We start from the raw sequence: 25,301 nt of genomic DNA, 5'->3' as shown, positions 1-25,301 counted from the left end.
TTATTATTCCACTTCAGGATCTTTTGTACTATGAATCATGCTGAGGAGGTCACACAAGTAGATCACAAATCTAAAATTTTGGTCATAAAGGAATGTTTGTATCTTATGTAGTCATCTTCAATGCCTGCGGAGTTCCATAGCCATATCTTTTTTTTTTTTTCCTGTGGACAGGTTGGCCAAACAGAAATCTCTGTATCCCTGTCAGTTCTTTTAATCTACTATTAATACAGTCTGCATTGTTGTTCACTACTGCTTTCCTGTATTGAACAGTGACAAGCAAGGAGTTTCACATCTGAACCTTCAGCCTGATAATACAGAGTAAACCACACAGGTTTTCAGGTCTGCCTTTGCTTGGGGTAGCTGCAGAACACACCAGTTAAAATGAATAAAACACAGAGTACCTGAATAATCACTAAAAAACATAACATAAAATTTTAATGAAAATAGTAATTTATCAATATGTTGGCTGCTATATTCAAGAAAAAAATATTCCCCCTCCCCTTAAATTATTCTCATAAAATTCATGTTAGTTTGAGTTCTTTTGATGTGCTAATATGTCAGGAACACTCACAAAACCTAGTTCTAGACAATTAGGGTTAATTTCTATGCTTCTGCTATAGTCACCAAAGAGTGAAAACTTACACTAATGGGTACTTCACAACAAAAGCCTTATGTCATAGTTGTGAAATGACTTCTATTTCTAAAGTTAGCCTTCTGCATGTCCCAGACATCACATAGGTGGTTTGGTTTAAATGAAGTGTTTCTGCCAGAAAAGATACAATTCATGTGTCGTAAGAAAACTCAGGAATGAATACAGTTTAATGAAACAGCACAACAAGCAAAATAATAATGCAGAACATTTTTTAAAGGTTTCTAACACGAGATTTCCTGGGGAATTACCTCCACAGTTTTATTTTCCTTTTTTTCCTAATATGAAGTGCTTACTCCTTATGCAATGCATAAAATGCTTTATAAGAAATGAGATTATGGTGACAGACATCTGAGACATCTCTAAAACTGTATGTCACAAATCACAGCTGGACAATCAGGTAAATAACATTCAAAGTACTAGATATATTAATGACAAACTAAATAAAATACAAAGGAACTCTATTATTGTACAGAAAATGCAAACTGAGCAGAGGACATTTTTGTTCCTATTTTTAATTTTATGCCCTTTTTTTTTATCTCAAGAGAGGTTTATAAATACATAACTTACCTGTGTCTTAGCGGGCTAAAATAATAAAAGGTGATCATTGTACCTTCTCTTCCTCTTATAGTCCTATTTTTTTTTTTTTTTTATATTGAAGCATTTCCCTTTTAAAAAAGACTGCAAACCTCCCTTCTGACAATCAGTATAAGCACTGGTTAAAATTAAAACCACACTTCATACCATCACACCTTTAAGAGACGTGTTATTGTTGCTGTTATTAACAACACTTTAAAATAAAAGTACGTAATTACTAAAATACAATTAAATCCCCAAGGTAGAAGCATGTTAAACCATATTAGTTCCAAATGACTAACATTTTTATAGTACTAGCTAAATGAATTAATAATTATTGGCTACTTATTTTAAAGGATTGCCATTTTTTATTTAAAAAGCTATGAAGTACATACTGCACTGTCGGTAATGCTTCCAGTACCACTCTCTTTTAGAGCAGAGGAGACTTCTACAGCCCCACAGACTTACAAGATCAACTCCCAGTAATCCTTATATACCATACAAATTCTATATTAGAAAGAGTTGACCATAAGTTTTCAAAATAAAAATTATACAAAGCTGTGGGAGAGAGATGATAGAAGTACCATGTGTTCATGTTCACAGTCCACTCCTCTCTCTCTCTCTCTGTGAAGAAATACCTATCTGGTCTATTCAAGGGTAAATTCAGCTCTGGCATTTTGACCACTTAACGCGTACAGTGAATTTAGTTTAAGGATCTAAGTCAGGCAAGAAGTAAATGCCCATTGCCAGCTACCTGTGAAGGAGATTAAAGGTAATTAAAGAAGATGGTTTAAGCTTCTCTTTCCAAGTTCTTTTACACCTTCATCCTGTAAAGGAGGCAAATGTGCTGAGTTTCTCAGTCCTAGAGTGTCCTTGATGCTTCTTGGTGTCAAGCATTCCTTCAGAAATGAATACATCTATTTCAAACTCTTTGAAAAACAGCTCTCCTATTATCTTATACAAGTGAAAAGTAGTACTGGATAGAGAACTTTCCCAAAGCAGAAAATATTGGGAGAGAGGGGAGGCAGAAGCCCTCATGCCTATCACAGGATTTTCTCACTCTCTGATATTGCTCTGTGTGGCATGAATGGATTTGGCCTTCACAGGGTTTTGAAACTGGGATGGTACAGGAAGAGAACTTCTTTATTAGAGAAGTTATTTCAGGGTTTAGAAGCCCATACTGATTCTCCCAGGAGAATGAACAAGTAAATATCAGCAAAGTTTCTTTTCCACATGAGAAAAAACACTTGTAAGTTCCAGTCCTTTCAGATGGATTCATTTTCTTTTGGCATTTAAAAAATGCTGCCATTTCCTCATGGTGTCGCTGATTTTTATAAGCCTGCATAAGCAGAAAAAACCTTATGCATCACAAGCTTGCCATGAATGGGAAGAGCCCTCATACAATCTCACAGGACATCTTTCGACCTAAATTGGCCTTTCAAACATAACAGCACTGCTTCAGAAGACTTGGCTTATCCCTTCAGTGACTGTGCTGGCTGAGATCTCTAACTCATTGGGAATACAGAATCTGCTCAAGGTTGGGAACCAACTGCTGGTGTAACACTGACAGATGCAGGACCCATATGCCCAAGTCTGGGTAGGATGCCTGTATCACTGGCATCTGGATGTCAGCTTTCCCTTTCTGGCTCTACTGCTGGCTTTGCTGATAAACCCGATTGTCTGCCTGCCGCAGGTCAGCCTGCTGCTACCCTGTAGTCATGTTTCTTGGATCAGTGAATGGTTCTTCTCTATTAAGGAGTACTATCTGAGCCTAGTATGCATCCCTTAATGCTTTCATATGACACTACACATCTAATTCCAGTATTTCTACTGTTCCTGGTGATTTAGGCACAGATGATGAAATCTTGCAGGTGCAGAGAATGTGTAAAATGTGTAAATGTTCATTCCCTGTCTAGTGGCTGGGGAGCTCTGCTGATACCATCCATTACTTTTTAATCCTAAACAATTTTTTAATGCTAGATATACTGCCAGGAATTACAAGGGTAAGATTTGGATGACACCACAAAGACATTTTTATAAAGAGGAAAACATACCATATTAAAATGCTCTATACAGTAAAAAAAAAAAAAAGAATCTATGTAAAAATATATCTTTGACACCTACTTAAAAATTTGCATGTGTCACCTTTGACAGGCACATTTATAACACTAAAGAAAATAAAATGCTCTTTAACTAAAATCCTGTGCTCTGCTGTTGCGACTGCTCTTCTTTAGTTGCTTTGAAAAGTATGAGTTTTTTCCCCTTCGATTCTTGTGGAGAATGCAACAATACGTTAATAAGTGGAAGCAGAGCTTGATAATACCTCAGGTAAGAAATGGGAAAGGCCACTTTCCATTTACACTTGGAGTCTCCCAAAATCACAGCCTCTCCATGAGTGACGCCACTTAAAAGCAAGGCTTAATGATGCATACATGCTCCTAAATTCAGCAATAGCAGCTACAGTCAATAATTCATACCCTCATCAGGAATAATCTGTTTGGGAGTTGGGGAAACTTTTGTAGAATGAATGCCAAATACTGCTAATTAGGTGTTGGCAAACACTAGAAATGGGGGTGGCGGGGGGGGCGAAGGGGCATTAAAACGTCAGTAGCCTAAATGTGCAAGGACTAGACATGAAGCAACCCCCCTTCCTCTCCCACAGCATGTGCCCAAGCCAATATGGACTACTGCACTCTAAGATGTAAATGCACGGGGGCCTAATTAGACACAAATGAGAATCCTTACAACACCCTCAATGCCACCACTACTGACAGAAGCAGGCTTTCTAGAGGAAGGTGTAATACCTTCTGCTGGCCAGTTACGGGCTTGATCTTCCACAGGCATAGCTTTAGGAACCTACAACTAGGTGTCCAATTGAAAATACCTATTTTTGTGTGCCAACTGCAGCACATAAAAATGGCTACCTGCAAAAAAATAGGCACATAAAAACATGGAAAATTATTTTCATTTTCAGGACAATAAGCTTGGATTTATAATAAATAAAAGGAAGTATTTTTTCTTTTTTGATAAACCAATACAACATTGTATCCTAGAAAATTTTAATTGTTCCCTACCTTCTAATATTCTTTTCGATAACTATTATTTATGTTTAGAATAATATATAGGCCTTTTTCTTCAAAGAGAGGATCATATTCTGTCTGATTTTTCTTGACTACGTAACTTGTAAAGGATGAGAAACTGTGTCCTGATCATTACTGTTTCAGACAGGCAAATGTAAAAATTCAAAAACCCCCAAAACAACAATAACAAAACCAAATCAAACCAAAAAAACCCTCAAAACCAAAACCAGACACAGCAAGCTTAGCAGGACAATCTTTCAATTAGGTTATCTGAAGTCCCAATTTTTTTGTTCACAGAGTTAGCAGAAAGCTTTTTATTTCCAGAACTATCTGCTGATAGAACACTTCATATAAATAAACCTGGAAATTCTAAACCACAATAGAAATGCATTTTTGTGTAAAATTTTGGTTGCTTTGAATACTGAAACACTGTGTACAGTCTTTCAATTTAAATCTCACCTATAAATGACCTTCTCTGAGACTATACAGAGGAAATCTGAGAGCCTTTACAGGTCTTTTACATATTATGCTTCCACTCAAACTCTGGCTTTGTTTCATTCCTTTTCAATAAAACTGTTTTTCATACTGTGGACTATGAAGCATTTGATGATAGCCTGAAGAAAGCTGACCAGGCCCATACTGGTAGTGCCTCCCTTCTTCCCACTTCCTAAACTACATACAGTAAGAAGAGATGAGAAAAACAAAGAAAAAACAGACTTTCACCTAACGTTATTTTTTGAGAGTAAACAAAAGTGGTTTCATCAATGGGCTAGGAGACATGTTATAGCAAAGACGGTGTCCTCCGTAATGGTGACTGTTCTCTGCTGTAGGCCTCTCTTGAAATGTGAGGAAGACTTCTGAACATTAGATACAGACATACACACATCACAGATTTTTTTTCTTCTTAAAGTGTGCGTTAAAGTCAGATAACACACCACCTCCGTGCTAGAAAAACCATGAATGAAGTCATAGAGATTAAAATCTTCAGGTTGAGCAGAATAAACAATTGAAGGAAAGAACAGAATAACAAATGCTAAGTTCAAAGCAAGACAGTGATACACACTTTAAATCACCAGCTACAATATGTAGGAAATAATTTACAATTCATTAAATCAACCTTTAATTCAATCAGACACTATCAAAAAGGTATAGTCTTACAGTAATGTAAAATGGTACATCTAAATAGTATTCTCCTTAAAATGGAAAAAATGTGAAAGAAGAAAACAATTCATTGGCTAAGTGCTGTGCATAATTAATGAACAGAATTCAGCATCAATTTGCATCTTATGTGACCTTATTAAATGTCCTCCAAAGAAAATGTGATACAATATAATTACACACAATTACCTCACTTCTGGAAATGTTACTATTTGTTTCCATAGTCACTTTTTTATTTTCTGTACAGGTAAAAATTCTAATAGTGACATTTTAGCAGCAACTAATGGAAACAACCACTTTTAATCAACTTTTGAGATAATATACTTCAGAACAGAGATTATGCTCTACAAGCCTAACTTATTTATTTCAATAATATTTGTATTTCCTTAAATGTTATGTGTTTTGAAGTCTGTGTAAAGGTGCTTGCACTTTCCAAGTAAAATCCAGGAGATGCAGAAGTGCACTTGGGACTCCAGCTTCTATAGAAGTGAGGAAGGTTGAACATACTGCTTCCATGTCAACATTTAATTTTTATATTTATTTAGACATCACAATTGCAAAAAAAAAAAAAAAAAAAAAAAAGAAAAGGGATTAGCAGATAGCTAATATGATGCAATAACTCATAGTTAAAAGCAACCTTAATCAGTAGCATACATATGTGTATGTGCTCCATTTAAGGGTTCTCTGTAAGCAGAGCCCAACATTACCCTTTGCCAGGTCCTGCGGAAAAAGAGGGCACACAGTACTGCCCTTCACTTCTATTGAGGAGAAGTACAAAGGATGTTTAAATCCCATTTCTAGTGCTTTTTGGGTTTCATAAAACCTGAAATGAGGAATATATTAATCTTTGAAGCTGTCATCAATGTTTGCAAGAAAGTGAAGAAAAACATTACTGTTAGCTTGCACAGCATGCCCATAAAATATACTTTTCCCCATTTTTATTTATTTATATAAAATCAACATCCTTTTCCTTTCTTGATGAATGCTGTGATTGAAAAGAAAGAAACAAGGCATTCTGAAACCAGGACACTTATTGTCCTCACCTATATCTTTACAAACACCGTAGAAGGTATAATTCTTTCTGGTGAACCCACACATTAGTTTATGCTGTCTATACTTTTCAAGCCACCTTACTTCAGAGCAAAATAGGGCTAAGCCCCAAATCATAGCTGAACATATACTCCATTAAATAGATCTTTTTTTTGATGTATCTGAAGAAAAATTCCTCCTTCAGCATCTATAGGCTGCAGAAAGTCCTCCGTTTCTTTTAATGACCTATTCCCTCTGTCTGATTCAATACAGCCCACTGGCTATGGAAATGACAACACTCAGCAGGTGACAACAAAACGGTCAACAGTGCAGAGATATGTCATTTTCTTCAAATACTTTCTCAGGAATTAAATGACACACTATGGTATGCTGTGTCCTGCTCAGATCAAATATTTCTTTATTAAATGAAACTGCATGCTTTTCTATATAGTTGCCAAATAAAATGCAGGTTTAAGTATACTGCTTCAAGCTCTGATTGCAAAACAATTTGCTATTTCCCACCCCTCCCCCAGTCTCCTTTTAGCATATAACCCCTTGGGCAGCAACTGCTAGGATGCTGTACCTTTGCCACAACTCCAGACTGAAAGCCCTGCCCTTATGGAGTCAACCAAACACACTTATTGTGACTGGAACAAATTGGAGTATGCAAATTAGCACTTTTTGAGTATCCTGAACCAAGGAAACCCTCTTTGCTACATGTTCCAACCAACAGACCCGAGATGTCCCTTGTAACAGTGCTGTCTGTGCAACCCCTTTAACCTTTTCAGATTCCAATCTAGCCTTTGTTCCTAGCCCTTTTATGAAACATGCAATGTATCAGGCTAACCTCTGTTACAATTTAAACGGGTGTAAAACCAGAGCCATGTCATAGCTTTCAGTGGCATTTACACATTTAAAGTGCAAAAGAGCACCTAATAGGAAATAGAAGCCTACAACATGAAAATTTATATTAGAGCATTTTTTCTGACTCCTTTCAGCTTCAAATACATATAATTACTCTGAATCTCTTACACTAATATAAAATGCACGATTAGATTTCTAAAGTTCTAAATAAATTAACATCAGGTATAAGAGTTTACCCTTTTATTACAAGATGATGATCTTCTGAGAAGACTATCAATCTACAAAGTACTTGAGGAGAGACTGGTGATCGAACCTGAACAGATTTCTATGTAGATTATATATTTCACTGCAGAAAGATGAAATAGCATCTATCCTTAAATCATGAAGAGGAAACTGCTACTGGAGATGCCTTATCCCCGGAAAGGCACACTGCAAAGCAAGATACTAATCTTTTCTTACCAGAGTCCTATGGCTCTTTTCATAACATATCAGCTTTTACACTGTTTTCCTGTCTTTAAACTGTGCTTGGGTGAGGTGTTTGAGCAGTTAATAACTGGACATTTCATGTCACTGCAAATTACTGTTTCCAAGTAGACTGTGTGTGCCTCTATCTTTTTCTCAACATAACACTTAGTACCCTGACATTCCCCTGTCTTGTTCAATATTTTTTTTAAGATTTTGTTTCTAATTTAATGTACTTTAAATAATCCAGATGAATTTCTTTGGTCCTGTCCGCTTAGAAATTGTATTATTTTAGAAGACTGTACTCCCCTCTGTGTATATACTACTATCTCTTACTTCATAAATCCATCTTTTTTGTTCAGTTTATACTAAGGCATTACAGCATCCAATTTATTACTGTTATCTCACTGTTTCTGAATGACTAATTTGAACTTTGTACAATTGTCAGCTTTTCTAGATAAAACATGGTTGCATATAGAATGCTTTTGATTTTGGATAGAGGTGTAGATAAAGTGCCTAGTTTTCTCCCTTATTGTGTTCAATTTCTGGACTGCACTTTGTTGAGAGCAATTGGTGCCCCCTTTGGTTTTGTGCCTGAACTCTCTGTATGCCACTGAAACTCAGGAAGAAAACTGATAAAAATAGGCTGTACGTGACTACTATGAGATTCGGATGCAAAATTTAAGTGTACAAAGTAGACTACATGTGTGCCTTATAAAAATCATTCCCCCACTGAGGTTTATATGGTCTCCAAACCTTCAGTTTTGACTTGCTATGTCCTCATTTTGTCTCAGTGCATTACGCACAGCTCCTCACTGCCAAATGAAAGTTTAGGATCACTTTTCTGCATGGTTTGATCTGCAACAACTATTTCCTCTTAGTTAGTCTCTTAACTTCCACTTTATTTTTGGCTACCGATGCGTAACTTAAATTCTACTTCATCCCAAAAAACTTTACTTTCAGACAGCACAAATCTATGCTCTCCAACATATTCTAAATTTTGTTGTCTTTTTTACATATTCCTCTTTTTGCCTGCTTTTGACTCATGCTAACAGAGGTCAGTTAGTAGTCTACCCCTTTAACCCAATGCAGACCGCAAGAAGCTGAACGGTCTTGTTCGTCCTCACAAAGTGTACCACTGACATCATCGTTAGCAACTGCCCTTCACAAATCTCCAAGTCAGTAGAAGTCTCTTCTGCTAATACCTTTTACAGCCTGGAAAAATCCTCCATCAGCACTACCATCTGCTGCTTCCTCACCTTTAGTCTCGTGTCACTGTTTCTGTGTTGACTAGTGTTATACAGAGATAACCTCATTATGTAATACTCAGAGAGACTGAAAATAGCAAATTAAAAGATAAATCTTCTCCCTAATATTTTATAACACTCCAAAACTTTCCTGTCTATTTTCCCACTTTTTTCATCTTCTTGTCAGATGGGACTCCCTGTAATAATTAAAATATTGTAGGAAATCAGATTTTCACTCAGCTATAAGCCTAGCCAGCCACAGAACTACCTCTAAACTTAATGTCAACTTGTACTTGTTTTTCTACTGCTTATATTAATTAAAACACTCCAAAGTTTTACAATACTCAAACACTTGTGGGGGAAGAAAAAATTTAGAACTATGTATTTTCTTGTTCAACTATGATTATCCATACTGTTTGGCTGATTTTGATTCCTAAAAGTGTGCTTACAGGGCAAAGTATTAGTACTTGTTTTCACTACAGGAGAAACTTCTGTTTTTCCATGACACTGTTAATTGTGTGCAACTCTTGTACCTTCATCTATAATCATTCATTACTGCAAAAATATAAAAATCTTTCTATGTTCACTAATCTCTACTTTGCCTTAACAAAAAATATTCACAGGTTTTGCACAATCTAAACTGGTTGCATGCTGAACATGGATATTTACAATGTATGGAAAACTTCACCTGCATGCTTTCCAGCAAGATGTTTTTAGAAGAAATTAATAGTGTCATTGTCTTGTTACATTCTAGTCTAGTTATTATAGGTAAATAGTAATATCTTCCAAACATGACTAAATACTGTAATGAAATTGTATAGTGAATTCTTTCCACCTTTTGTCTATGCCAAGCTTGATAGAATACCATTGTCATATAAAGAGTGTCAACAGCGCTGCAATTAATAACAGAAGTGGAAGAGAAGACCCTTTTGGGCAACAGAGAAAGCACACTGATATGGAAGTTTCCCTCACATTAGGTATTTGTTTCTATGCTTTCTGTACTTGAAAACATTCATTTATGAACTCAATAAAACTGCATTAACTCAAGGAGAATAGGGAAACATTTTCCCAATAACAACTTTTTTTTTTTTTTTTGGCTGAACATGGGAAAAAGCCTTTTGTTTTGCTTTGTAACTGTTGAGATATTAACAATATTTGTTAGCATTCAGCTGATCATTTATGTGACCATGAGTATTTCTGAGAGTATCACATGAATGATTCAATCTGTTACTTGCAGCTATTACACAGCTCAGTTGGATGGGATCAGCCTCTAGCACACAATTATAGGCTAAGCTCTCTTTTAGTTTAGGAGTGCGGGTGGATGGGGTAGTAGCTACCTGCAAACAGAACACTAACTGTTAGAGTGCTTACTTGGAGTGAAAAGACTGTTATTAATTTTCTTTTTCCCGAGGAAAATTAAGCTTATCTAACATGCTCCAGAAAATAACTCAGTGACCCAGGTGTAGTCTAAGCTACTCCACATAGTAGTGGCATCACCTGGAATGATTCAATAGAAACCAGAGATGTTGCATTCATCGTGCACATTTATCTCACAGTTAATAAGGGACCCAACTCTGAAAAACAGCAGTATACTATGTTGACATAAATGAGGTATTTGTATAGCTTCATGTTACTCATTATTACAGTGCTGGATGCATTAATAAAAGAAAAGTAATTAAAAAATATATAAAACTCTTAGAATGAAGGATATCTTTCAATTGTTCACAATGCTAACAATTCATCAGGCTTCTTATGTCTATAGGCTGTGTGTGGTTGGTTTGTTTGTTGATTTTAAGTACAGAAAAGCTGAAATAACCTCAATGGGTCTAATAACCTGTGGCTTCTCTGTAGGATGGAGGTAAAGACACAATTAAATCTCCATGAAGTTCCATCCACAAGCTGATGCTTCCAGTGGATCGAAAAGGATGTGAGGTATATTTACAAAATAGTATACTGCCTTTCATTCGTGGAAAGCCTGGGACCACAGCATGGAATAAGGCCAAATTGCATCATCTGAGCCATATATAGCTTCCAAGTAGTTGAAATTCTGCTCCCATTCTAGGACTACATTACATGATCACATCTGTGCCCATACTATGGCTGCTAGGAAGCAAACAGGGACTTACAACCCTTGTGCATACTACAGATGACTTTGCTGGGTCAGCTTGGACACAACTGCACATCCACTACAGGTATCCTCTCTGAATTGTGAACTACTCCATCCAAGTTAAGTGGTTTGTATCTTGTGGCTCTTGACTCAGTGATAATAAAGAATACAGCCTATAGGGTCAGAATGTTTATGCTGAGACTGTCCTTTCTTTGATCTTAATAGCAATCTGATTTCCCGCTCCCCCCCTTGATTCTGATACTGCAATTACGAAGACATTTATTCATCACCAAATATTTTCTTCAGGAAGAAAAAGGTACAATATAAAGTAAAAGGGAAATGCGAGTCTCGTAAAATTTCCAAGATAACATAAGATAACATTCAACAAGGCTTATGAAAAGCTTCTAGAAAGGTAGGCGGGCCCCTTTATGGAACCGATGGAGTGTTCAGTGATTGTCATCCACTTGTAAATCATGGATGCATTCTATGGGACTGAATTGTTCAAGAGATTGGTAGTTGCCTGTTAGAGCTTTTTTTCCCTGTCCAGTTCAGTAGTCCAATTCTATCAGAAGTATATAATGGGCAAACAGCTGACCAACAACTTTGGGGATGTCACAGAAGTGAAATGGGATATTTTTTCATCCAGTTTGAATTTGGGTTTGGTTTGGAGTTTGGTTGTTTTTATTTTTTTGAAACTCATGGTAGAAATTTTCATCACAATGGTTATTCAGGACAGTGCTCATAATTGACCAATCTACCCCCCCAGCCCCGCCCCCCCCCCAAAAAAAAGAAGGGGGTTGGGGGGGGAGGAAAAAAAAAAAAAAAGACATCTTTGTTGCACTGACACTTTGTCTGCGATTTAAGGATTTCTTCACACAAAACTAGGTAGAGGTAGGACAGCATAGACAATTTAAGACAATTAGTGTCTAAGTTATTGTGTACAGTAATATAATGCTATATTAAAGTGTTACAGTTTCTTAACAGTTGAATAAGCACTGCTGAAGCAAAGAATGCAATTATGCAAGTTATCACTCTTGTATGCAGGAATACAAAATGTGTACCACTCACTACTGTTCAGATACACAGTTCTATTATTATTACTAATACAATCTTTCTATACTATTCTGACTTTAAAACCATTCCGTTGTGTTTTATTCCAAATATTTATTCTTTAAGAAGGCACTGGTATTTTTAAAGGAAGAAATATTTTTTTAAAATATTAAATTTTATTTGAAAATACTGTACATTTTACTTTTAATTGTTTTACAGTTCAAATTGTAAGGTGTGTTCTTTTTTGTTCAAGAATTTTAAAAGCAACTAATTTAAATATGCAAAATTATCTTGAGTTGTTCACACGTGAACTTAAAAGCCATGCAACACAGGAAAATTAAGTAATTATGCCTCCAAGTTATTTACTGCAATTAAGCTCATTTATCATATGCAAATTAGTGCAAACTGGTCTCATTAGTTACTAAATTACTCAATATGAGCTGAACAATGTAGCACTCCAGTTTGTAATGAAAAATCCCTGTAGAGGCAAGCAGTATCAATTAAGCTAATTTGCATATGCAAATATATTCACTAACTTTCCCTTTTCTCTATATTTAGTTCTACATTTCCTGATCATTCTTGATTATATGAAGAATATGGGGTTACTGACCCTTTTCCACACCTTCTCAGTAGCAATGAAGTTACTGAAAAAATCCAGGGGCCCTAAAAATCCTGATAGTAATCTTGCTAACTTTTACAATCACCTTCATCCAAATTTTTTAATAACTGGTACCAGAAGTAATCTTTTTTACTGGATTTACTTAATAAACAAATATAAAATATATGTATAGAAATATGTAAAACTGAAGATGTCCTTACTAAAGTCTATTCTCACCACTTTACAGAAGAATAATGTAGAAGATAACAAAGCACAGAATTTGGCAAATCAAAACTCTTGTAAAAAGTAAATTAACATATTGCCATTATCTATTTTTCTCCTCTATTACAAGCATTTCTGTTGTTCATCACTCAGGTGATTGTACTTGGAAAACATTTAGAAGACTTTTTGCCCTAACATGATGATTCTGATATAACAGTGTTTGAGCTTTCATATTTTGTGGTATCTTTTGCTTTTCACAAGCACACAGTGGAAAGTGTCTTTGGTTTCAAACCTGCTGTGGGAATCTCTTCAGCATGATATATAGCAATTGGCTGTGTCTTGGAAATTTTTTGACATGACTAACTGACATCACTTGCTTGGATAATTAAGATGTAAAATATCACAAGATGCGCCTCCATTTCTCTTTTTACATCACTATAAATAAACAATATCCAATTTTTAAAAACATACTGTATTATGCTTCTCACGTGTCAATAAATTTTGAAGTATCAAAATATTAGAAGGATTAGAGAGGATCCTTAATTTCTGAGTTTACACTTAACCCAGTCCTCAAAATATTAATAGAAAAAGGGATTAAACAAACTAACTATTAATTCAACTTCCTCAGATATCAGACTCTGAAATCAAACACAAGTATTCCCAAGGTATAAACAAGGTTGCTTACTCCACTTGCAAACAATACTTATCACAATAATGTTTTGAAAATAATTTCTAGGAGCAGCAGACTAAATGAGAACTTCTTAGAACAATATTCCACCACAGAATCTGTCTGACTGTTGTTTCACAAATCATTCTCTCTTCTAGAGGTTATCTTTCTACCTAAAAGGTCACAAGGCAGTACTCCAAAGTTTGTTCAGATCTGTTAAAAGTGCTGCATTTGAATGCATGGCCTAGACTTTCCTTCCAAGTGTTGATTACTCTGCTAAAATAAGACAAGATTTTAACATATCATGATAAACTTGCCACCATTATTAATTCATTTTGTCCTTTATCCATCACCAACAGCCTATTCTCTTTTAAATGTCAGAGTGGAACTTTCTATTATCAATTGAGAGATTAACGGGAGTAATTTGGTAAAAGCACCACCCTCTCTGAAAAGGCCACACCTCAACAGATATTCAATATGATGCTGATGGTAATTTTGACTGAAAATCCTCAGTTACAGATACAAGTGCAATACAAGGTCTTTTTATTAGTATTATGATAAAGTTATATCCTGAAAACACCTTATCACGTATAAGTACAAAAAAATAAAAAATAAAAGGGGAATCTAGCTTAAATAAGTAATAAAATCAGATTGTTTTAATATGCACTAATTGGAAAACTCAAACATCAAGTAGTTTTCAAAGTGGGTATCCTAGGTTTTTAAATTTTAATTCATAAAGGGTCATACATAATACTTAAGGAGTGTATATAAATCAGTCTCAATTAGTTTTTATCTAAATGTTTTATAATTCATATTGTAAAAACCATACCTTTAGGATATATAGTACACGTTTACATACTCAAAACAACACACTGACATATTGCATAAATTGAAATATAACAAAACTACTATTTCTTCATTTATGTTCTTTTTTTTTACATTTATGAGATAGCATAACAGCATTTCTGTCTAATATGCAAACACAGGGCTGTACGTACCTGTGCAGATATATTTGATATGGTGACTATAACACAATTATTTGCTCACAGAATCAAAAACTTGACCTAGACCTCTGCCAAGGGTGTACAACTAAGTAAATCACTTTTGTGCCAAAGAGAAATGATTCTACTAGTTAATTTCATGTTTTCCTAAAATTATCTTTGTTGCTATTCTGCCTTTAGTTACTTTATAAAGATGAGAAAAAACTGATCTTATCCACAGTGCTTTTGAATGCCACAGCTGAGGTAGTAACAGAGAGATAGCTCTCAACCATTTCAAAATAAGTGGAATATTTCTCATGATAATATCCTAATTTACCTCTTTCGTACCTCTCAAAAAAATAATACACCAAGCAACATATCTGTGCTGAGAAGCTGTGTACATTGTTAAATAATAGTAGTTATTCAGTGCCACACTTTAAAAAGACTACATGGGTTTTATTTCCATAGAGTTGTTTTTTTGCCATGCTGACAAAACACATCACATTTTGTTCTTAACTGCTTCTGCACCACATTTGATTACCACAACCCACGTTTGATTACTGCAACCTAAGAAAGGTTGTAGTAACCCTGAGAAAACAAAGCATGCATAAGAATGTATCCATCAGGTCACTGTTTTTTCAGTTTAATCTTCATGGAATATAATGACTTGCACAGTGTGACTAAATTCTTTGACAAATATCAGATTAGTTTTTATCTCATACCTAAGGAGACCTAAGAGGCATGCTGCTGTTCGCTTTTTTCTCTTTGCAGATTGTTGCAAATTTGTGATATATAATCGTGACAACTGGGATATCAGGGAGGAAAGCAGTACTCATAAACCAAAGTGGGGAAAAAAAAAAGGCCCTAAATCTCTATGTGACACATAAGGCAAATCAAATCACCAATGCAAAATACTGTGTTGTGCACACATACATACAAATATATAAAGGCATTCTGCAAGCAAACACCTACTCCACAGTTCTAAACAACAAAATGTTGTGATTCAGCTATATAATACTTGCCCTCTCTCTCATTAACATTCTCCCAATCATGGGCTTTCTAAAAAGAAAGAAATATGAGCTTTTAAAAAAATAATCTCATTAGTATAAATGTTGACAACAATACTATTCAGATTATTGGCAAAAATATGACTAGCTAGTTATTTTGATTTTTCTTGGAAAAGCCATTTTTTTTACCTGTAAAATATGACTTCCCAAATGTGACTCAAATACTTCAATGGCAAGGGCACTGGGACTTCTCCTGCGCTGGGCACCTATAACTGAATAAAAAACAGTTATGTTGCAAGGTCTACACATTCATTTCTAATGCATCCCTGATCATACCATTTGAAGTTTATTTAAGTATGTTTTGCATTTTATACACCAGTGTTAATTTCAAATTTGCCTTGCATATAGTAAATAAAATTGGTACGTAATTTTCAGTGACTCAAATTAAAAGGATAAAAGAATATTGCTTTTTTAAAAAGCTATTTAAATGCCCAAAAACCTCTGGAAATTATTTGTTTATTCAAATATATCCCAAGTCCCTGTAGAAGGTTTTTTGGTATATGGTGGTGACAGCTTACATAATTTAGTGAAAAATAATACTGAAAAAGAGGCTACACGTAATGTAAATGTTTTGAAATGTGGGGATGAGAACTAAACATTACTCAGGAATTAGGAAGATATGAGAGATTTATCTGAACATGTTATTTATCTTATATGAAACTGAAATGAAGTAAACACAATAAAAAGTCAACATCTGTAAACACCTCTGAGATATTGAAGTTATCGCTAAGCATAGGGAAGTATTGTAGTATCCTAGATAACAATGTTAGTTGCTGCAATAGGTACTTGAAACTTCAGCTTCTACGTTTAAATGATATAGTTTAAAAGTATAAAGTGAACAATAGACAGTTATGTTTCAAAGGCAGCACTGACCACAAAAAAAACCTGAGAAATCATAAACCTAATATTTCATCAAAACTTCTATGCCAGGAGCAGAAACCCAGCAATTGAGTCTGCATATAACCAGATGTAGACATCTACTGCAAGCTCAGGTTTCTTCTTAGGTCTAAGCTGTCTTTGCCACATGACCAGAGAAAACTAGAGTACAGAGAAGAGGGCATAGGGCTGCAGGAACCTCCTCTCTTTTCCCATCTTAGTGGCAAAGTCAGGTATTTCCATAGCAGCGAGGAGATGTGAAGTTCATTCTGCACCCTTTTAAAGTGTGTACAAAAGCATTTACATCTGAAGACCCTGATGGTCTAATGCCTCTGGAACCATCATGGCACAAGTTCATCTTTATGTATTGGTCTCTTTGCAACGCACGATAAGAAAAACAAAATAACAAGGAGCCACTAAAACAAGCAGAATGGATGACTGCTATTACTGAACAGGCTAATTTAACACCAATGAAAACAAAATACAGGCAACAATTTCTTAGTCTTCTATAATACTGGCTGCCAAACATGATATCAGTAAGAAAAGATAAATGCCAAGTAATGATAGTCATATTGACCTAAAAATGTAATATCATTCCTTATTGATGCTTCATGTAATTTCCTTGCAGGAAATTCTAAGCTATTTATACTGGGCAAACAGGTGGCTTCACTGCTAATAGATTCAGGCAATAGCTCATAATTACAAATGGTGACTGCTGTAGAGCCAGTATTTTCTAAGTCCTCATCTCTTCTCTGAAGCTATTCAAGGACACAGATGCTAACAACTTAAGAGAAAAGTCTTCTAGACTTCTGCTTTACATTGCAACTAAAGTTGGTGATAGACCAATGTCGTGGTTTGAGCCTGGTCAGCAGCTAAATGCCACACAGTCGCTCACCCACCCTCCCCCCACTAGGGAATGGGAAGGGAATCAGAGGGGCAAAGGGAGACTGGAGGGTGGAGATAAAAACAGTTTAATAACAGTAACAGAACAATACACTGACAGCAGTATCAGCAGGTAAGGTACCATACAGCTGCTCACCACCCACCTGCTCCCAGCTGGCCATCCCAGACACAAAGGCCCCACAGCAGCACTCCCACAAGTGAGAGCCCCTCCCAGCCCACTCCTGCCTTTATATAGTGAGCACAAGGTCACATGACATGGGATATCAGCCAATCGGGGCCCAGCCCTCCAGCTGTGCTCCCCCCACCCCCGCACACAGGTGAGGGCACTGGGACCTGGGGAGCCCCTGGGGTCTCAGGGTGCTGCAGCTCCTCCAGCTGCCAGACCAACGGGAACTCTATTCCAGCCCCAACCAGGACAACCAATTGCTGTCCTTGGTTTGTTTGGTTTTTTTTTTTTTTTGGTTTTTTTTTTTTTTTTAGCATCAGTTAGTATAGTAACTGACCACACGTCAGCATAATATTATTCTTTTACAAGTTTTAGGTACTTAACCTCATATTTTTCTATTTCACCCTTCTGTTTCTAAATAATTGTGCCTCTCTTTGCATTGCCTCATCTTTTCTATAGCTGCAGAGATGCTTACTATAAACAGCAATGCCTATTTCATGAAAAAAAAAAAAGAGCACTTTAAATTTTCTAGTAACTTAGACTCCTTTAAGTTCCCTGTTTGCAGACAGACTTAGAAATGATCCTTCTTTTGTCCTTTCTTTGTCTCCAGATATACTATCAAACGTTTGCTTAAACTGTAGTTGTACCTATATTTCTGAGAGAAACTTTATCTTTAGTTGTGGCACTAAACAAAGTATATAGCACTGTAAAGATTATCAGTATTCCCATTATGATTGCTATCAGTTAGCACTGTTTTCTACGGTCACTTCATTTATAATCCAACAGAAACAAAAAGGAAATTCCCAGTTTTGGCCTGCTAGGCAGTGCTTCATTGTAGTCTCCATAAGAGCAGTGGAAAAAGAAGTAAAAACGAAACCAAAACAAAACAAAAAACCCACAAAACCAAAAAAACACAAAACCTCTCTGAAATCCCCTAGGTCCTTTCATTCTTCCATCTAGACTGTGTTATATTTTCGACTTGTTGTCTGAACACATCACCATTCAAAATTTGCCTTCTGATTAATTTTCTGTTGCCCACCCAATATCCTTCCTTTACAATGCCCTAGCATTTTAAACTGTATCCATTACATATTGAATATTGCTTCCAGTTCTGTGATAATTGTTCATTGCAGGCTTTTTAGCATGTGAGTATCATAACTTGAATAGAAAGCATGAAGACAGTGCAACACTTTTTAAAACAGCCTCTTTAAATTATATTTACAGTTAAGTCATCAGTTCTTCATACTTGGGACACGCTCAGTTCTATAGCTCAAATGAAAACACTTCAAGGTCAGTGAGTTAACTAGAAAACATGAGAGGGCCAAATCTTAGCTTTAGAATTTGTCAATTAAATACTCCATCGATGCCTGCATCCCTAGTGATTGGTACACATGTAGAAAAACATCTTGTAGTACTTTCATGCCATTCAGTTCATTGACATTTTTATAGCAGTAGAACTCTTTGATTTATGTGTCTTGCACTTACTCAGGTGATTTGGGGGTTGTAATGACAGTTCCTAATTTTACAACCACCAGCATAAATATGTTAAAGAGAAAACCATTATGCTTCTGGTAGCTATACTGTGACTCTTCTTTGGTAGCTGAATAGATGTTAAATATGCATTTTTTGTATTTCATTCATTTCCCTATCATTCTTCATATTTTGAGGAATGAGACAAGAACACTGAGATAAATCTAGAATAAGGGAAATAAACTTATTTTGATCTTCTGACTCCATTGCTTCATTATTTTATTTACTCAAGCTTTCAAGATTTCTTGATACCTATCTGCATCAGAAAATATACACCATCTTGGGTATACAAATGCATATCACATTGATAACTTTCAAAAACATGGCAATCTCACAGTCCAATCACAGCACAAAGTCTTATTTGTACTGAATGGATTGTTGGCATGACAATAGATGAAAGGAAGACACATACTGAAATGGTTGGATTAAAAAGCAGGCCACGATGTTATTTTATTCTAAAATTTTGAAACATAAACTATAAATACTGAGCTGGCTTCCATCACAAGCCACAGCCAGCCATCTCTAAATCTCTCACCCTGTGGATGGAACCATCAGCAGCCACAGCTCAGCTGCTCACAGAAATCTTGGAAAGTAAGGGATTTAGAATTTATATCACAACATCTATAAATCAAAATAGCTCAACAACCTTCACAGACATAAAGATCTGGATGCACATATTTTTAAAAAATGTGGACTCCTTTTTAAATGCAGACTCTTTACAGAAACAAAGTACTGCATGCATGAAATAAATTTGAGTAACAGGAAGTAGGGGAAATTAAGATGTGGAGAAGGCTGAAGCATGTCTACCAAACTGCAACAGGAGTCACAAAGGAAACAAGTTCCAAACCCAAGTTAAATTCTTCCGAACTTCTCCTGTTTTAGTGGTATGAACAAACATCTCTAAACAGGCTTTTTCACATGTGGTCTTATTTTGTACTGTCTACATTTAATTGACAAAGTTTAAGGTTTGTATACACAGTTGTGGTTAATCAAAAATTTGACTGAACCAATATTTGTATTAAATATTAACTGTTAATAGTGACAATAAGATAGAAAGACTGTTTTTACACATGTGCTTTGTAGTTATGGAGCAGAGGAATCTGTCTACTAAAATATTTTACTTTCCATGGCATTGGACCATGACTTTTACTATCCAGACTGACATGTCTATTCCTGGCATAGAATTATTCCATAACAAGCTATTACAAGGAAAAAATTCTAACTGCTCACTAATTCCTCTTTAAATTTCCTCCCTCAATGACTAATCTGGCTATGCATGAGGTGAAGGAAGAACCACATCCCTTTCGGTGTGTCTTGGGGGCAGTCTAAGCATGCTTAATGCAATCTCAAGAGCATTTGCAATTGTGCTAGGAAGAGTGGGAAACTATGGAAAAGAAAAATGTAGACTGCCTAACAAAGATTTCCATGCATCCTAAAGAGAGATGATTTCCTCTTAAACTCAATTCTAAGCTACTGGACCACAGAATGGCCAAAGACTGATGCTCACTGTGACTTTCTACTAGTGGAGAGTTCTAATTAAGAACTATTCCCTGATCACTGTAAGTGAAAGCACATACCAACAGCACAATAATCAGTTCCCCCAAAATACTTTTGTGGGACTTTACATGCCACCTTTCAACATAAATTGGGTTTTGTGGAAAGTCTGGTAATATTCAGAGCAAGAGTTTTTAAATTCAGCTGCTTTCATAGTAGTTTAAAAACTAGTTTGAAAAGCGATACTGGCGTTTTTAATTAATTTCCTTGGACTAGTATTTACTTATACAGGCTTTTTCTCTATTAGCCTCAAAATCCTTATTTTTCCATTTCACTTTTTTGACTTTTGTGAGCAGCAGCTTTCTGTATGTTTGGAAGCAGAGGTGGACATAGGGCCATTCTGCTACGCACTTTTCGGTATTCTGATGTCTGAAGAATTATAAAAAAACAGAGCTCATGTTTCACTTTTTTGATCTTGAAGAGCTCAAATTATGACTGCCAATAAAGTCAGACTTTAATTAGAAGACTGAGCAGATCTATATAAATATGAAATTTTATAAATACCCAACAAAAAAAACATTACCTGTTTTATGTAACCATATCAGGCTAATTGCATAGAAGTTTCATATAGCACTGGCTAATTCTTCCCATAGGTATCAACAAAATACTTAAATCATTTCATATGAGAGAGTGTAAGAAGCAGAGTTGTCTGAATTGTCTCAGATGACTGTATGTGCAGAGCAATACACAGCATGAGCATGGCTATAATTTTTTAAGTATTCTTTTCCAGAGTTCAACATTTTTTGTTTCAATGTAAAAAAAAAGGTCTGTAGAAATTACAATACAATTCCTAATACATTTTTCTTGTTGTAAAGTAGATTCTACATGTAAACTTATATTTTGTTATTTCTTGGAACCCCAAATGCTCATGAAAGAACAATGCAGGTGAATATGATAATCAGGTTAGTTTTTCAGGAAGAGGTGAGATGTAATCTTAAAACCCTGGAGCTTTCCTATGAGATGTAATAAGCAATTTGGAAATTTCTAAAAGCTATGTTTTGGGAAAGGCAAGGACACAGACTGAGAGGCTAAGCTGAACAACAGAAGATGTAACATCAGGGAAGGATAAAGTATAGCCAACATCAGGCTCAGAAAGAAAGGTCAGTGTTTATGTATGCTAACATCCACAAAAGATTTTTTTTTAAACTAATTATTTTCCTTCATACTTAATACCTTGTGATGGATATGTTCTTTTTCACTGATTGCTCTTTGCTGTCCCATTTATGACTGATTCTAAGTTTTAAAGAAGTCTCCAGCAAGAGTGAACTCCTCTGCTGAACACGTATGTCGAGGACATAAGGCATAGATGATATGTATTCAGATCCTGATCTAAAGTGAGATGAATGATAGGCAACCAGCATGATGTAAGCAGAGATGCTGCCCTCTGATTTGGAAAGGGTAACCAAAGAAATTAAATGATGTCACCAGTCTACCTCACCATAAGCCATCATATGATCCAAAATTTAGGTCTCTTATCCACCTTCACAGATGGGAAGAAGACATAAATCTCAGATGCAGCTACAACATATGTGGAAAGGTATTTTATCATGGTTTAGTAAGGCTATGGGAATCATTAATGCTGTGCCGTTACCAACTAAGTATCATAGTAATAAAGTATCAGAACAAATTTGTCACAAAGGACTATGTGTAATATTCATAATGCAATATATGATAATCAACTAACAAAGATAACAATGGCATTTCAAATCTATTTTCGGTGTACACGAATGCCTATTATTCTAGATGTCCATCTTCTGGTCACTGGTACAGAGCACATATTCATTACTGAGGAATCCAGGGTTGAGAAAGTAAATCAAAATTTTCCATAGAATAACTAAGTAGTTACCATGAATGTACTGGTTATTTAATGAAAATGTTATGTAACACAATTACAGGTGTGTTTTATTATTTCCAGTAGTTCAGCTTTGATTCTTCATCAGAAAGTCCAGAAATTAAAATAATTTTTAGTAAAATTTAGTTTTCAAATTCAAATTGCTTAATACTTTAAAACTTTTTTTATTATCTCTTTTAGTTTCAATAACTTAAAACCAATCAACTTAAAATGTTGTCAAAAAAGCAGAAAGTACCATATCACTTTTTATTTGGACTGGAATCAATGAATTTGAAGACACATAATGTGTCCTCCCTTTAGAAAAGATTTAAAGTGAATGGAAAAAAGAAGCTAGATAAGAGGTTGCCTTAGTGTAAGTTTTCATCTATTTTATAAGCCTGTTCCTTTTACTTTCCAAATTATTTTCATATGGTGTATAGGTCTGCTCCTTCCCACAGGATTTATTCTTTGGGGGTGGGGGTAGGGTGGGTGGGAGGAGGAGACAAATTTTCTTAGGTCCTAAATGTCTCTTTATTCTTTTCCGAACTTCTTAAAATTAAAAACCCCAAGAATGAAAGTTAAACACACCTTAAAAATAAGTATATTCAAGATTTTGATGTTCTCTCCTTGATAACTCAACTAGCACTGTTTCTTAATTAGCACTTACTGGTACATTTTAAGAGTTTATTTCAGGGATTTTTCTTTTCACTGTGAAGGATGGAGTCTTTGCTGTGCAAGAATTTCCAGTCATGTAAGCAAAGAGAGTTCTCCATCTGTGGCTGGGGGAGGGAGCACTGGCCTTTCTCCCACACTGTAGTAGTTACTATAGGAACTATTGTGCCTCCTTCAAAAGGGCTACAGACAGGGTGATTAAAATTCTTCATGGGAGAACCCTCACTCTTCTCCTTGACAATGAAATTCTTCAGGGAGAGGGCTAAGCCTCCAGTTCAAGAATGGCAGCACCTGAGGGAGTGATGTGGCAGATAGAATCACCACTGCTTTAAATTTAAGCACAGGGGATAAAAAAACAAGGGCCTGCACTCCTGCATTAATTTTCTTCCCTTCCCATGAATTACAAGAACATTGGCCCAAACTCCTGAGAAACAGGAGAAAGAATAACTTCATGCAAATTCCACCAGGTAGAGGACAATGCAGAAAGTAAACACATAATTTCAATTAAAATCAATAGCAGGACAAGCAAAAGAACTACAGCACCCATAAAACAATTAAGGATAAATATTAACATTCACTGTGGCCCTTAGCTTCTCTGTAAGGCAGCAAACTGCACTTCGACATGGAGGGGAGGGACCATTGTCTCTGATACAACTGAATTAGAGCTACCTCTCAGAATCAAACTCACTTTATACTGGTTGTTTTACAAATATTTACAACATTGCCTTTTTCTCCCCAAAATCTAGGAGGAGGAAGAATTTATACAGAATGTAAGAATAACAATTGTGAGCCTAATAAAGACTGTTCACTTACATTGTACTCTTACAAATAGATACAATAAGAAGCATATAACTCCACCCTATTCTTCAACCATATGTCAATATTATTAGACAGTAACAGTCTTAAAGAAGAGAGAAAAATGGATTTACATTTCAGTCCAGAGAGGATGAGTCACAAATAAGGGGCAATGTGAAAAGAAGCACAAAAATATTTTGAAAACTGTCAAAAAAATAGGATAGCTGGGAAAGTGCTGGTGGAGACAGCTGCAAGTAAAAGATGCTTTAGATATTACTGTAGCTTTAATGAAATTGGATTCAATAATTAAAGTGAGATAGGAGCTTCCCAGGAAATCTATTTGCTGTAAAGAGATGGGAAAAAAAGTCTACAGAAGCATGAAAGAGAAAAAGGCAAAGTAGAGACAGATGTGTGAGGCAAGGGAGAGGGACACACAAAGGTAGGGTGAATTGAGGGCTTAAAAACCTAGGAATTTAGCTGTGCTTTAGCTAAACGTTCACTCTGCAAGATTTGGCCCTACCAGCAGAAAATTGCATAAACATTCCAATAGCATGAAGAAATTCCTTGAAATTCAGTTTCCCCTGCAAATGAGTGATGAGCATGGATTACTTATTCAGATATAACAGTAAGACACTCATTGAAGTAAAATAGTTCTATTGTCTTATTTTTACATGAGTATTAAAATTCCTCTGGGAAGAAAACTGCTGTCACCCCTTTCCAGCTTCAGTGCTATAGAAATGGTTAGTGTCACTGATTCTGTTCTCAGGAGGAGGACAGGGTATTAACATCAAGTCAGAACAGTGTTATATAGTGTCAGACTATACTTGCTGGTAAAACTAAGAGGCCTACATCTGTTGTCTTGCTTTTTTTTCCAGTCTGATCCCAAAGGTTCATGTTATGACATTTGTAACATCTGCTACAAATGCGGAGGTAAGTCAGGCACAACCTTATTACTTCCAATCTAACGCTCCATCCATCCACAGGGCTTTCATATGCCACTAGTATGTCAAGGGGACCAAAAACTCTTCAATCTACATGAGGCAAGGTATAATATATTTCTGAAAGTCAAGAGGAGAAATCTTGCTTTGTTATATCTCCCCCCCCTCTTTTTTTTCCTTAAATCTTGGCAATGTTATTTCAGAATCTTCTGTGAACAAAACAGGCAAGCTGCTTCTCCTTAGAGCCAATACAATTGCCTTTTTATGCCTCAGACAGTGG

At 35.7% G+C, this 25,301-nt stretch overlaps 1 protein-coding gene across 8 annotated transcripts in view; it reads right to left on the bottom strand.

Moving 5' to 3' along the window:
* The window catches only part of NPAS3 (neuronal PAS domain protein 3), a 615,710-nt gene that overhangs the window by 289,947 nt on the left and 300,462 nt on the right, over positions 1-25,301 (bottom strand). For 6 of the 8 annotated variants that reach the window (XM_042791038.1, XM_042791039.1, XM_042791041.1 and 3 more), the window contains one exon: positions 15,886-15,968. In XM_042791038.1, coding sequence (XP_042646972.1) covers positions 15,886-15,968 — 83 coding nt within the window. The remainder of the gene's footprint in view (positions 1-15,885; positions 15,969-25,301) is intronic. The other 2 variants (XM_042791040.1, XM_042791045.1) reach the window with 1 other exon arrangement.

This window comes from Tyto alba, unplaced genomic scaffold (assembly GCF_018691265.1).
Source record: "Tyto alba isolate M040663 unplaced genomic scaffold, T.alba_DEE_v4.0 Super-Scaffold_18, whole genome shotgun sequence".
Taxonomy (NCBI): Eukaryota; Metazoa; Chordata; class Aves; order Strigiformes; family Tytonidae; genus Tyto; species Tyto alba.
Note: the sequence above shows the minus strand (reverse complement) of the source record. Positions and strands in the feature narration are given on the sequence as shown.